Source organism: Rhinopithecus roxellana, chromosome 5, assembly GCF_007565055.1.
Source record: "Rhinopithecus roxellana isolate Shanxi Qingling chromosome 5, ASM756505v1, whole genome shotgun sequence".
NCBI classification, from domain to species: domain Eukaryota; kingdom Metazoa; phylum Chordata; class Mammalia; order Primates; family Cercopithecidae; genus Rhinopithecus; species Rhinopithecus roxellana.
In genome coordinates, this window is record NC_044553.1 from 164,171,563 (window position 1) to 164,185,669 (window position 14,107).

Genomic DNA, 14,107 nt, shown 5'->3' on the forward strand with positions numbered 1-14,107 from the left:
GAGCGTGGAGAGGCGTCTGTGCTGGGGCCCGGCCTGCGGGTCTGAGCGTGGATAGGCCTCTGTGCTGGTGCCCGCCTGCGGGTCTGGAGCTGGAGAGGGCCTCTGTGCTGGGCCCGGCCTGCGGGTCTGAGCGTGGAGGAGGCCTCTGTGCTGGGGCCCGGCCTGCGGGTCCTGAGCTGTGGATGCTCTGTGTGGGGGCCTGGCCTGCGGGTGGGGAGGCCTCTGTGCTGGGGCCTGGCCTGTGGGTCTGAGTGTGGGGAGGCCTCTGTGCTGGGGCCTGGCCTGTGGGTCTCAGCATGGGGAGGCCGCTGTGTTGGGTCTGGGCCTGTGGCCTCCAGGGTGCCCTGCTGTCATACAGGGTCTCCCAGCCTGGGGCTGTCTTGCCTTTCTGGCCTGGCCAAAGGTGAAGAAGGTCTGGCAGCCACGCCTAGGTGGAAAGGCAGCATCCGTGGCTGGGAGACAGGTGAGAACACAGATCACATGAGGGCCAGAGAGTGAGGAGCCGTTTCAGGTCAGAGGCCCTCACGTGGCGCATCCGTGCCTTCAGCCTGGGGCTGGTGGGCCTGGCAGGAGAATGGGCCTTGAGGTGCCCCCATCCTCCCGTGTACACAGGGCTGAGATCCGACCTGCAGAGTCCTGGCAGAGCTCTGCAGGGCCTGGGGCGATGGGACTAAGGGTCCACCAGCGTGAGCCAGCCACAGGAGCCGACCTCCCCCTCCCCACGCTGCCTTCCCCACTGCCCTGCCGTTCCTTGGCTTTTGGGCCGCTAGTGTAAGGGCCAGGGCTCCCACAAGCTCGTGTAGGGCTGGGACGTGGCTTCCAGAGCCTTCCCCACCTCCAGGAGGCCGTGTCCCTCTTGAGTGATGGAAAATTGCACACTAGTTGTGCACCTGCCTTTAGTGAGTTTGAAACATCAAAGGGAGTGTGACCGTCATGACCAGCGGTGAGCATACACAGAGGTACCGTGGCTTGCGTGGTTCACACCAAGGCTCAGCTTCTTGGCAGTCAGGGAGCGGGGCCCCAGCTTCCCCAGGGTACCCCTGAGCCAGGGTGAGGAGTCCACAGCAGGCCGAAGACCCCCCAGCCTGCCTCACTGGTTCACACAGCTCTAGGCTCTTCACCTCCAGGGCTGTGCAGCAGCCCCTCCCTCTCCAGCACTGCGCTTCCCTGGCTGACCCCGTCCTCTGAGACTGGCCAGGCACTGTTTCCTAGAGGCCGCAAGGCCTGACCCTCCCTGGACACACGGCCCAGGATGCCCGGCCCTCAGGGCAGTGTCTGGGAGCCCCTTGGCGAGGGTAGTGCTTTCTTGGGGACTTTCTAGTCTCAAGAGCTCTCTCCATGCTGGACCTGCAGCCAGGCGCCCCAGTGGAGGGAGGGAGGCCCCACACCCCGTGGTCCTTGGTCAGGAGCCTCGGTGCTGCCCGGGGCCAGAGGGGAGCCGCCTGCAGAGTCTGAGCCTGGCACCCTGCACTGAGCCGTGGAGGCGGCTGGAGGGGTGGACAGAGGACAACTGTGGAACTCTTTCTGCCCGTCCTCCCCTGGGAGTCAGGCTCGGCCGTGCTCAGACACACATTCTCCTGAGGGTGTCTCCCAACACCACGGTCTTGTTGTTTTGCAAGTAAAAGACTGTTTTGTCAGAAACCCTCCTGGCCCTGGCCGACTGCAGGCGTCAGGTGGCCTCTTCACCAGCCTTGAGTTCTCCATCGTCCCAGCTCCCAGAAGACAGGAAACAACTGGTGACCCCAGAGGCGCCCCCCCGCTGCTCCCTGGCTCTGGCTGTGCCAGGTTTAGAGCAGTTGCCCCAGAACCTGCCAGGGTGGAAGAGGGGCCAGGAGGGAGCCTGTGCCCCCGGAAGGTCCCTGGAGGTGGTCTGCCTGCTGCTGTGATGTGGCAGGGCTCTCTTTGCAACACCATGTGAATCCGAGTATCTCAAAATAAAAAGCTTGGGCCGGGCATAGTGGCTCGTGCCTACGATCCCAACACTTTGGGAGGCCAAGGTGAGTGAATCACCTGAAGTGAAGAGTTTGAAACCAGTCTGGGCAACATGGTGAAACCCTGTGTCTACTGAAAATACAAAATTTAGCTGGGCATGGTGTCGGTGCCTGTGGTCCCAGCTACTCAGGAGGCTGAGGCAGGAGAATCGCTTGAACCTGGGAGGTGGCAGTTGCAGTGAGCCAAGATCGCACCACTGCACTCCAGCCTGGGCAACAGAGACTCAATCTCAAATAATAATAATAATAATAAATAAATAAAGAGCTTGATTTAAATTTACAAACCAACCTTCCCATCTCTTGTGGCCACAATTCTTGAAGCCCTGCATTCTGGGCGGGCTGAGAGGCCCCTTGCGTGTACACCCCATCCCTGGGTTGAGAGGCCACTGTGTGCCAAGTGTGCATGCGTGTACCTGTGTGTGCAACAGCCTCTGACCAGCCTTGCACCCTGGCCTCACCTGTGGGGCCCTGCAACCCTTCCCCTTCCCCATCCCAGCAGCTCCGTGCGCCTGGGGAGGAGAGGCGCGACCCGGCGCACTGGGGGACCCTGTCTCAGAAAGGCCACACTTCTCTCTGTAGGCGAGGAGGACGGCCGAGACCAGTCCAAGCTGGAGACCAAGGTGTGGGAGGCGCACAACCCACTCACAGACAAGCAGATCGACCAGTTCCTGGTAGTGGCCCGGTGAGTCCTGCTCCCGGGCAAGACCAGCAGGGGTGGTGCCTGGAGCTCCTGTTCTCACTGCCCTGTGGTGGGTGTTGGGGATGTGACAGTCTTGGATCCCATATCCCAACATGAAGCCCATGCGTTGCGGCCCTGACACCCTGTTAGCAGTTCCCAGAGAGACTCGGGAGCACTGGGCCCAGGCTCTTCATTAAATAGAGGGCGGCCCTTTTCGGGGGCGGGCCTGTGTGCCCACTCATGTGTCCCTAATGGGACTTTCCCAGGATGGGCCAGAGGCGTTCTCCCACTCCTGGGCCGCTGGGAGCAAGTGGGCTGGGCCTAGTCAGGGAGCAGAGCAGCTGCAGCCCGGGCAGACCCCTGGGGCAGGGGAAGGCCGAGGCCCAGGAGAGGACCATGGACCTTCCTGCCAGCAGCCTAGGAGGTGGAGAAACCCCAAAAGAAGCCCCAAGGCGATTGTCGGTCTATCCGGACGCCTCAGTCAGACACACCTGGGTTCTGGGGTGGGTGCTGGGCCCCACTGCCCATCCTGGGGCCCAAGACACACAGAATCCTTGCCACCTGTGGGTTGCTACCTGTGATGCCCGTGCAGTTTGTCCCTGCTGCCCATGGTTCCCTGGTCCGTGGTATCTGGGGATCGGTGTGCCTGGGTGGAGCCCCTGCTCGACCGTGGCCCCTGGTCCGTGGCCCCTGGGGAGCGGTGTGCCTGGGTGGAGCCCCTGCTTGGCCGTGGCCCCTGGTCCGTGGTGCCTGGGGAGCGGTGTGCCTGAGGGGAGCCCCTGCTCGACCATGGCCCCAGGTCCGTGGTGCCTGGGGAGCGGTGTGCCTGGGTGGAGCCCCTGCTCGACTGTGGCCCCTGGTCCGTGGCCCCTGGGGAGCAGTGTGCCTGGGGGGAGCCCCTGCTCAGCTGACACTGGTCAGCGCATCTCCTTTCCCCAGCTCCGTGGGCACCTTCGCACGGGCCCTGGACTGCAGCAGCTCCGTCCGACAGCCCAGCCTGCACATGAGTGCCGCAGCTGCCTCCCGAGACATCACCCTGGTAAGTGGGCCTAGGGTGGGACAGCTGAGACCTGGAGTGACCCACAGCCCAGGGTGGCTGTGCCCTTCCTCCTACCTGGACCCAGCACCTGCTCCAGGTATTCAGGACCCCCGCAGAGGTGCTGTCCCCCCTGGACTGGCCTTTCCTGTCCATCCCAAGCTCGGCCAGACTGTCCTGAGGGTGCAGGGAGGGCTGTGCTGCCTGGTCCCACAGCAGGGGATCCTTGAGGCCCTGAGGGAGGGGTGCCGTGCCACAGGTGCAGGAAAAGCCATCTTGGCCCAGGTGACCTTGCTATCTCCTGCCTCAGTTCCATGCCATGGACACTCTCCACAAGAACATCTATGACATCTCCAAGGCCATCTCAGCGCTGGTGCCGCAGGGCGGGCCCGTGCTCTGCAGGGACGAGATGGAGGAGTGGTCTGCATCAGAGGCCAACCTTTTCGAGGAAGCCCTGGAAAAATATGGGAAGGATTTCACGGACATTCAGCAAGATTTTGTGAGTACCGTGGGTGGCGATGTGGGAGTGGCTGACCATGCCCATCTCCAGGTGGGCTGTGGGGGCGTGGGGTCCACGTCCCCCCCTGCCCTGAGGGAGCCTGTCCTGCACCCTGATTCCCTGCGTGGAGCTGCATGAGTTCTGTCTCAGCTGTGCTCGGCCACCACAGTCCTGTCACACTGGTTCAGCAGACAGGCGTGGGGGCACTGGTGGGGCCTGGGCATAGCCACGCTGCTACCACCACTGCATGATAAGGCTAAGGGCTGGCCCAGGTGATGGAGGCCAGGGTGTCCTCACAGAGACTTGCCCTTCCTTGCCGCCTTCTCCAGCCCCAGCCTTGGTTTTGCTTTGTTTTTGACTAAGCTGAACCTCTCTTTCCTCATGTCCTTGTTTTCTGTCTCATGCGAGTTTGGCCCAGCAACAGGCCGAGAGGGTCTTCATGGTATGGGGTCTCCCCTTCCCTGTACCTCCACCTCAGGACCCCCATCCTCCCACCGTCAGCCCTCCTAAAATACATTTAAACTGGTCTGTTAGAAGGGCATCCCCACGTGGAGGTGGTGGGACCCCTGACCATCAGCCCTGGGGAGGTGGAGCCTGTAGCAGGGCAGGGAGGAGCCCCAAAGGGGCCAGGACACAGCAGGGTTGCTGCTGTCTGATGAAAAGCACCATCCACGCAGCAGCGCATAGGCCAGCGTAGCAGAGACTGGAGAGGCATCTGGAATTCGGAAGAAACAAACATGGGGTTGGGTAGGGTGCCTAGACCTGAAGAGGAGGAGGGACAGCAGCCAGGCGCGAGGCAGGAATGCAGCTTTGTGTGGGGGCCTCTGGCCAAGGGGAGAGCTTGGCCAGGCGGGAGGAGTCCTTGACTGGGGCAGCGGCCTCTCCAAGGCGGATACGGATTTCTCCAGGCTTAAAATCTGACCAAGATGAGCAGAACATGTTCAGACAAGAGGATGAGGGCTAGAAACAAAATTCACCAACTAGGCTCAGACGAGGGCAGAATTTGAGGGAGACCCTGCTGCACATGGTTCCAGCAGAGGAGACCGCAGTGCTGAGTCCACGTGAGCCTAGCGAGGCGGCGCTCGGGGCCGTGGCTGCGGGGCTGAGTCCACGTGAGCCTAGCGAGGCGGCGCTCGGGGCCGTGGCTGCGGGGCTGAGACCACGTGAGCCTAGCGAGGCGGCGCTCGGGGCTGTGGCTGCGGGGCTGAGTCCAGGCGTGGGGTCAGGAGGCTGCAGCTTCGGGCCGTGTTGAGGGAGCAGGCCCTGCTCTTCCTTCCTGCCAGATGCAGTGGACCAGACTGAGGAACTATCTGAACCCTTATTTAATAAGACAGGTTTCTTAAATCCATGCCACAGGCTGGGCATAGTGGCTCACGCCTGTAATCCCAGCACTTGGGGAGGTCGAGGCAGGAGGATCATGAGGTCAGGAGATCAAGACCATCCTGGCCAACATGGTAAAACCCTGTGTCTACTAAAAATACAAAAATTGGCTGGGTGTGGTGGCAAACGCCTGTAGTCTCAGCTACTTGGGAGACAGAGGCAGGAGAATCGCTTGAACCTGGGGGGGTGGAGGTTGCTATGAGCCGAGATTGCGCCACTGCACTCCAGCCTGGGCGACAGTGTGAGACTCTGTCTCAAAAACAAAAATGGCTGAGATGGCCGGGCATGGTGACTCACGCCTGTAATCCCATTTGGGAGGCCGAGGTGGGCAGATCACTTGAGGTCAGGAGTTCAAGACCAGCCTGGCCAACATGGTGAAGCCCCATCTCTACTAAAAGTACAGAAATTATCCAGGCATGGTGGCACGCATCTGTAATCCCAGCTACTCAGGAGGCTGAGGCAAGAGAATCGCTTGAACCCAGGAGGCGGAGGTTGCAGTGAGCCAAGATTGCACTACTGTACTCCAGCCTGGGTGACAGAGCGAGACTCCATCTCAAAAAAAAAAAAAAAAAAAAAAAAAAAAAGGCTGAGATGGAGGCTGGGTTGTCAGTGCCACCTCAGCAAGATCTCAACCTTGACCCTGTGTCAGCTTCTCTTCCCCTGGCGTCACTGTGTTTTTGGCACCTGGCAGGGGGGACCCACTTCATCAGCTGCGCTCTGCACCTGCCTGCCAGCAGGGGCCTGGCCTCAGCGCACCAAGCACACGTTGCCCTCCCACCTCCTGCCCCCTCTGTGGCTTTCTGGCCGCAGCCCTGCCCCTACCCTCATGATGTGCCTGCCTCCTGCCCCTTCCTGCTTGTGTGACACGCCTCTCCCACCCAGCTCCCGTGGAAGTCTCTGACCAGTATCATTGAGTACTACTACATGTGGAAGACCACCGACAGATACGTGCAGCAGGTAAGCCCGCCTGCCATGCAGCACCCAGGGCGCGCCACCTCCGCGTCCTGTGCCCCATCCTCTCCCAGCAGGTGGGCCTGTACTGCTGTAGCCGGAGGGGAAGGAAAATTCCTGAGTCCTTGGCCCGGCTCTCCTCTCCACTGGGGCTCTCCTCTCCACTGGGGCTCTCCTCTCCACTGGGCTCTCCTCTCCGTGGCGCGCTCCTCCCCATTGGCACGCTCCTCCCCATTGGCGCGCTCCTCTCCGTGGCCTCCAGCCTGTCTGCACCACAGCCCCAACCTGGGCCTAGCCCGCTGACCTCTGACCTTCTCTTTTGTTTTAAGAAACGCTTGAAAGCAGCTGAAGCTGAGAGCAAGTTAAAGCAAGTTTATATTCCCAACTAGTAAGTGTGCCCTTACAGCCGTCATTCTCGTGGCCCTGGGGGCCAGGGAGGGTGGGCACAGGGTGCCGGGGCCAGGCGGGTCCCAAGGAAACTCAGGCTCAGAGGCTGGGAAAGTGAGGGCAGCCCCCGTGAGGGCGGCGCAGGGCTGGGGGGATTCTGGCTGCAGATGCAATGGCCATGTCTCCGTCGTCCTGGCCTCCTGGTCAGTAAGGGGGCATTGGGATTCCAACCCACACCGCCAGGGATCAGTCCCTGAGCTGGGCTCCATGCTAGGGGGAGGACGGGCGCCTGGAAAACAGCTCAGACCTCAGCAGTGGCTCCCAGGCACTGCTGAGGCCGAGGGGTGCGAGGACGTGGTTCTGGACGAGGGGTGATCAGCCGTGGTGCGTGCTGGGCAGTTAGGCCCTTGAGGTTTGTGCTCCTGCAACTCCTCTCTTCTCTCCTTTACCTCTTTAAGTAACAAGCCAAATCCAAACCAAATCAGCATCAACAACGTCAAGGCTGGTGTGGTGAACGGCACGGGAGCACCGGGCCAGAGCCCTGGGGCTGGCCGGGCCTGCGAGAGCTGTTACAGTAAGTGCCCTGGATGGCTGGGGGCACACCGCACACCCGCCTGTGGGCCGTGGTGCCTGCGTTGGCCCTGAGGGCTCCAGCGTGGCCCAGCCTGGGAGGGGCCCACTGATGTTGGGGGGCTGCGTCCCAGGGATGTGGTTGGGAGAGCCTTGGGGCATGTGCGGGGGTGCCTGGCGGGTGGGGGCGGCCGGCGCGGGGGTGGTGGGGAACGCTCTGACATCACTGGTTCTGCTTAAGAATCCGTCTATTTCCAACTTTGTTGTCCGTAGCCACACAGTCTTACCAGTGGTATTCTTGGGGTCCCCCTAACATGCAGTGTCGTCTCTGCGCATCTTGTTGGACATATTGGAAGAAATATGGTGGCTTGAAAATGCCAACCCGGTTAGATGGAGAGAGGCCAGGACCAAACCGCAGTAACATGGTAAGGGGGGGACATCTGCCCTGCCTGCCGTGAGCGTGTCAGCCCTGCGGGTCCTCGGCCCCCGGTCATGGCACTGTGTTGGGGCGGTTATGCCCCCTTCCGCAGAGTCCCCACGGCCTCCCAGCCCGGAGCAGCGGGAGCCCCAAGTTCGCCATGAAGACCAGGCAGGCCTTCTATCTGCACACGACGAAGCTGACACGGATCGCCCGGCGCCTGTGCCGTGAGATCCTGCGCCCGTGGCACGCCGCGCGGCACCCCTACCTGCCCATCAACAGCGCGGCCATCAAGGCCGAGTGTGAGTCATCCCAACGCCCCGCTCACTCTGTTGCTGCAGGCGGTGGGGAGGGAACAGCAACCTTGGGGCCCACCCTGTAGCCCCACTGGGAGTTCTCATCTCAGGGAGCCCCATTTCCTCCTCGGTGCTGACATGGCTGAGCCCAGTGAGGGCTTCCAGGTCAAGGCGCAGGCAGGGTCCCGTGCTCCCTGGGGATGCCCCACCCCTCACACCGTGTGGTACCCCGCAGGCACGGCGCGGCTGCCCGAAGCCTCCCAGAGCCCACTGGTGCTGAAGCAGGCGGTGCGCAAGCCGCTGGAAGCCGTGCTCCGGTATCTTGGTGAGCAGTCCAGGCGTGATGGGGACTCCTAATGCTGCCTGCAGGCAGTTTGTGAGCAAGCTGATGCACTGGGGCTCCCAGCCTTCTCTAGCTAGGAGCTCCTGACAGCCCCCCAGGGCCTGGAACTGTCCTTTTGGGGTACTCTGCACCGTGCCAGGCTCAGGCCGACCCACTAGGACCCAGGCTGCTTTCTGCTCCTGGGGTCTTGACGGGGCCCAGTGCGGAGTGGCTGCCGCCCTGCCTTCTGCAGGGCCAGCCTCCTCAAGGCACACCCAGGGGGCTTCCCTGCCAGCCTCACTGCCGTTCCCTGTGTTCTGATCGTCCCTGGGGCCTGAGGCTGTGGGGTTTGGGCAGTGCACACCCCTGCCTGTAATGCCACTAAGGCAGGGTGGCACCTGCTGCCTGCAGGGAGTATACTTCCTGAGCCATGCCCACTCCACAGGGGCAGCACTCAGGCCTCTGTAGGCCCTCGGCAGGGGGAGGTGCACACCTGGCAAGCAGCCTCAGGGAACCAAAGATAAGGTTCCCTTATCTTTGAGGGTCTGAGGATACCCGAGAACCTCAGCTGGCTACCCTGGCCCAGCCAGAAGCAGCCTGGGGGCTGGGCCAGACATTTGTGGTGGCGGTGGGGGGCCTCCCCCATTTGCTGGGCTCAAGTGGGCTTGTGTATCTGCCCTCCTGACACAGGGTGACTGTCCTGAGAAGGACATTCCCAAGCCATGAGCCAAGTGTGCTCTGAGATTCAAGTGGCTTTGGCATTGCTCCCTGTTTGGGGTCGTGGCCCCTGTCCTGTGGGAAGAGGTGGCTGGTATCAGGGCTGGTCCTCAGCAGCTGTGTCCCTGGCCAGGCTGGCTGGACGGTCGGTTCGCTGTCTGACCAGCAGCCAGCCCTCCACCAGCAGCTCTGGAGGCCTGGGCATGGGGGCTGTTGAATACGCGTTGTGCTCACGGGCCTGTGTGTGGATCGTGTTGTGCAGCGGCTGAGGGGCCTGGCCCCTGCCGGGTGGTCTCCCTGCTCTCTGGAAGCCCTGAGGTGCAGGCTTGGCCTGGGCACACGTCTTGCGGAGAGCCCTTGGTGCTCCTGGGCTCCTGGCTCTGTGGTGACCTCCCTGCTTCCCGCCCAGTCAGGATGGGGCCTCGGGTGGGAGCCACGTGGAGCTTAGTTCCTGGTCGTATCCCAGAACCATGAGGGCTGGAGCCTGGGCCTGCCTGCCCATCCCCTGCTGGGCAGAGGCGACTAGCTCTGCCTGTGTCATTCCCGGCAGAGACCCACCCCCGTCCCCCGAAGCCTGACCCCGTGAAGAGTGTGTCCAGCGTGCTCAGCAGCCTGACGCCCGCCAAGGCGGCCCCTGTCATCAACAACGGCTCCCCCACCATCCTGGGCAAGCGCAGCTATGAGCAGCACAACGGGGTGGACGGTGAGTAGCCCCCTCGCCCGGTGAATCCGGGCCCGCCCCGCCCGGTGAGTGTGGCCCTCCCCGCCCGGTGAGTCCGGCCCGCCCCCGCCCGGGGCACCCGCGGTGCGTGCTGACGCTGTCTTCTCTCCCTCTCTCCCACCCCGGCGCTGCCAGGCAACATGAAGAAGCGCCTCTTGATGCCCAGTAGGGGTAAGGCCTGGGGCCGCGGGCGGGCGCTGCGCCGGCCCCGCCCGTGATGCCTGTGCTGTGCTGCTGAGTGTGTCCCCGCGGCGGGCGGCCCAGGGCCCATGCTTGGGGCAGTCCACGTGAGCCCAGCCACAGCCCAGTCCCCCACGTTCCTCCTGACATCACTGGTCCCTTGGTGAAGACCCCCTGAGCCCAGGCATCTGGCCTTCGGCCCCCTGGCCCCACACCCTGTCAGTGGACTGTCCTGGCACGTGTGGCCCTGGCGCCCCTGCCTGCGCTGTCTGCCATCGCGCTGTGACTGCCCGCATGCTGCCAGCCTCAGCTCCTGGGGCCGCCCGTGCTGTGCCTGCAATCCTTTCGTGCGCCTGCTAGGCGGGACAGTGGGGAGGGAATGGTTGGGGGTGTCTGGGTCGTGGGCAACTGAGCTTGCACACATTGGTGACTTCTGTCGGAGAATTGGCTCAGGTGCTCTGTGCTGGTTGGTTGGAGCAGGGGCTGCGGGACCCCAGGCCCCTCGGGGAAGAGCAGATAAGACCAAGCCCAGCATGGGGGTGCCAGGTGTGTGGGCCTGGGTGTGCACCCAGGCCTGGGCCTCCGGGGGTACAAGTGCTGGGCCTGCCAGTGTGGAAGTGCCTGGAGCCCCTTCCCCAGGCGGCTTTCACTGAGGGTGCTGGCCAGGGCAGCAGGGCCGGTGTGGGGACCTGGAGGTGGATATGGGCAGTGGCCGTCCAGCCCAGCCAGCCTTGTCCCCTCAGGGCATTCTCTCAAGGCTGCTGGGTGCCCTGGCAAGCACGTCCCGCGGGGTCAGCACGCCAGCTGCAGCGCAGGGTGGGCCTGAGATCGGGTGCCAGGCTCCGCCATCTCCACCTGTCTGGACACGCACCCCTGGCCTGTCCGTGCAGCCTCTGCCCGACCGCCCTTGGCGGTGTCTCTGTCTCACCCCAGCCCCCCTCCTTTCCTGGGGCGCCCTCCCAGGCATCTGGTATTGGGGCTGCCCCCATTGTCTAGTCCTGGGCCCAGGGCCAGCCCACTCTGGGCTGGCTTTACTGGTCTGTTCCCAATGGCGGGGAACAACCCCATGAGAACTGGTAGAAACAGGAGGGAGTCCTTGTCAGCAGGCGTCTTCGTACTTTTTGTTTTGTTTTGTGAAAAGCGGTTAACCAGCAAGTTAGATAAAAGCTTATTTATTCCCATTGAATTTTCCACACTGCACACTTCAGTCCCAGCTGTGCGGTGGTTGTGAGAGAGTACCACCACTCGCCGCCTGGCTGGGTGGGCCCTGGGCTCAGAGGGGTCAGCCACAGAGGAAGCGCCTGTCCTGACGTGTAGTGGCCAGTACCTGGGCGCTGGAGGGGGCTGGCTGGGTGAAGATGCCACCCGGGGGCATTGGCACACACGAGATGGGGTCTCTGTCCAGCCCGGGTAGGCGTGAGCTGAGCCTGCCCACAGCACGGGGCCCTAGCGCTCTAACCCGGCCATTTGCCCATGCAGTCTGCTGCTCTGTCCCCACCTGCGGGGCCTGCAGATGGGTGCGTGTGGCTCACTAACCTAAAGCGTGTGTTTTCTTCCCTCTGCTGTCCACCGCTCTGGTAGGCACTTACCTGGGTAAGTAGTTTTGTGCTACTGGCCAGCCCTGGGTGCTGGGCCTTGGCCTGTGGCAGGTGCCCTGAGGTATGGCCGCTCCTGTTCAGGAGCACTGTGGATCAGGCACCTGGGCCCCCACCTGACCCTGCCCAGCAGAGCTAAGCAAACTGGTAGGGAAAGGCTGACCCAGGGCTCCAGGGCTCCAGGGCTCCAGGGCCCCGAGTTAGGAGGCGGCTACAGGTGGGGAGGGGCTGGACAGGCCGCTTCTGTTCCTTAAGGGATGGGCCTCAGCTAAGCAGTGTTTTTGGAGCTGGCAGGTTGCTCCGATGCCCCTGGGCCCTGGCACCTGAGTTGAGTATGATGTCCTGTCCTCTCTGGGCTGGTCCTGCTGGGAGCCGAGCCATCCTGGGACCAGCTCCCACATGCACACACCCACACTCACACAGGCAGGGCAGTGGGGGAGAGCAGCGGTGGTCCTGGGCCCAGCTGGGGTGACCAGGAGCATGGACCCCGCCTCTTGGCCCAACTCCCGCAGTGCCCCTTGGGCTCCTCACCCTGCACTGTGGGAAGTCAGAGGTCTCTGGCACCCCATCCCCGAGCACATGCCAGGGTGGCTCGGGCCCAGCCGGGCAGTGGGTGGTGACCTGTTTCTGGCCAGGGTGGCGGCTCTCTCGGAGCCTTGGGAAGAAGCCCAGCCTCCTGGTGGGACAGTGCCAGCCACGGTATGGCTGCCCTGCAGAGGGGCTTGTGCCGCTGCTGGACTGACAGCCTTGTGAGGCTTTGCTTGTCTCGGCACAGGTGGGCAAGTGGGTGGGCAGCCTGGCCCCTGTGCAGGGAGGCGGCTGTCAGGTCCAAGGCTCCTGGCCTCCTGCATGGAGCCAAGCCAATGTGTCTCTGGCCAGAGAGCTGTGGGGCCACCAGGCAGCCCAGGACCCAGGGAGGCGAAGCCCCACGTCCCCCAGGCCCATCCTGGGTGTGGGCTGTGGCTTGGTTGGCAGGTGGCCCCGGCCCATCGTCCAAGGTGGCCGAGGCCGTGGTGGGTGGTGGGAGTGCAGGACGCGCGGTCTCGGGGCCTCATTTCTCTTCTCCATTTCTCGTCAGGTCTGGCAAACCACGGACAGACCAGGCACATGGTAAGAGGAACAGCCCATGATGGGATACCGTGTGCTCGCCCTTGTGTACCGCATAGCTCTCTGGGGTGTTGAGAAGAGGCCCGGCCAGCCCTGCCAGGGTGCCACATGGAAGCTTCCAAGAGGCCTGGCAAGACCAGAGGGGCTGCAGCACGTGGGGGCCATGGCCCCTGGACCAGGCCCAGCGGTGTGGGGCCGACCAGCCCTCAGGGCTGCCCTGGGCCAGGCCGGGGGTCTGTGTAGCTCCCTGGGTGTGGTGGGGGGTCGGCCAGGCGTGGGACCTTGGCTCGTGGCCCCTTCCAGCGGGAGCCCTGCAGTTGAGGTGGAGCTGGCCCTTGGCCTGGCTGCCCAGGAATCGCACCCGCTCTGCAGGGACCAAGCCGGAACCTCCTGCTCAACGGGAAGTCCTACCCCACCAAAGTGCGCCTGATCCGGGGGGGCTCCCTGCCCCCGGTCAAGCGGCGGCGGATGAACTGGATTGATGCCCCGGATGACGTGTTCTACATGGCCACTGAGGAAACCAGGTGGGGCCTTCCCAGGGCAGGTGGGAGGGCTCTGCACAGCGTCCCGGCCCTCACCGCCACCTCTGCCCACAGGAAGATCCGCAAGCTGCTCTCATCCTCGGAAACCAAGCGCGCTGCCCGCCGGCCCTACAAGCCCATTGCCCTGCGCCAGAGCCAGGCCCTGCCGCTGCGGCCGCCGCCGCCTGCGCCCGTCAACGACGAGCCCATTGTCATCGAGGACTAGGGGCTGCCCCCACCTGCGGCTGCCCCCCCGCCCCTCGCCCGCCCACGCGGCCCCTTCCCAGCCAGCCCGCCGCCCGCCCCTCAGTTTGGTAGTGCCCCACCTCCCGCCCTCACCTGCAGAGAAACGCGCTCCTCGGCGGACACGGGGAGGAGAGGAAGAAGCGCGGCTAACTTATTCCGAGAATGCCGAGGAGTTGTCGTTTTTAGCTTTGTGTTTACTTTTTGGCTGGAGCGGAGATGAGGGGCCACCCGTGCCCCTGTGCTGCGGGGCCTTTTGCCCGGAGGCCGGGCCCTAAGGTTTTGTTGTGTTCTGTTGAAGGTGCCATTTTAAATTTTATTTTTATTACTTTTTTTGTAGATGAACTTGAGCTCTGTAACTTACACCTGGAATGTTAGGATCGTGCGGCCGCGGCCGGCCGAGCTGCCTGGCGGGGTTGGCCCTTGTCTTTTCAAGTAATTTTCATATTAAACAAAAACAAAGAAAAAAAATCTTATAAAAAGGAAAAAACCAA

General features: G+C 63.1%; 1 protein-coding gene across 5 annotated transcripts in view; it reads left to right on the forward strand.

The window, feature by feature from the left end:
- MTA1 (metastasis associated 1) overlaps window positions 1-14,107 on the forward strand; it is a 55,860-nt gene extending 41,753 nt beyond the window's left edge. For 2 of the 5 annotated variants that reach the window (XM_030930464.1, XM_030930466.1), the window contains 15 exons: window positions 2,571-2,673; window positions 3,610-3,709; window positions 4,017-4,205; window positions 6,468-6,542; window positions 6,866-6,924; window positions 7,382-7,497; window positions 7,767-7,918; window positions 8,024-8,213; window positions 8,443-8,532; window positions 9,797-9,949; window positions 10,103-10,138; window positions 11,729-11,740; window positions 12,821-12,852; window positions 13,222-13,373; window positions 13,446-14,107. In XM_030930464.1, coding sequence (XP_030786324.1) covers window positions 2,571-2,673; window positions 3,610-3,709; window positions 4,017-4,205; window positions 6,468-6,542; window positions 6,866-6,924; window positions 7,382-7,497; window positions 7,767-7,918; window positions 8,024-8,213; window positions 8,443-8,532; window positions 9,797-9,949; window positions 10,103-10,138; window positions 11,729-11,740; window positions 12,821-12,852; window positions 13,222-13,373; window positions 13,446-13,596 — 1,610 coding nt within the window. In that variant the 3' untranslated portion in view covers window positions 13,597-14,107. Of the gene's footprint in view, window positions 1-2,570; window positions 2,674-3,609; window positions 3,710-4,016; window positions 4,206-6,467; window positions 6,543-6,865; window positions 6,925-7,381; window positions 7,498-7,766; window positions 7,919-8,023; window positions 8,214-8,442; window positions 8,533-9,796; window positions 9,950-10,102; window positions 10,139-11,728; window positions 11,741-12,820; window positions 12,853-13,221; window positions 13,374-13,445 lie in introns of those variants that run through there. The other 3 variants (XM_030930465.1, XM_030930467.1, XR_004057290.1) reach the window with 2 other exon arrangements.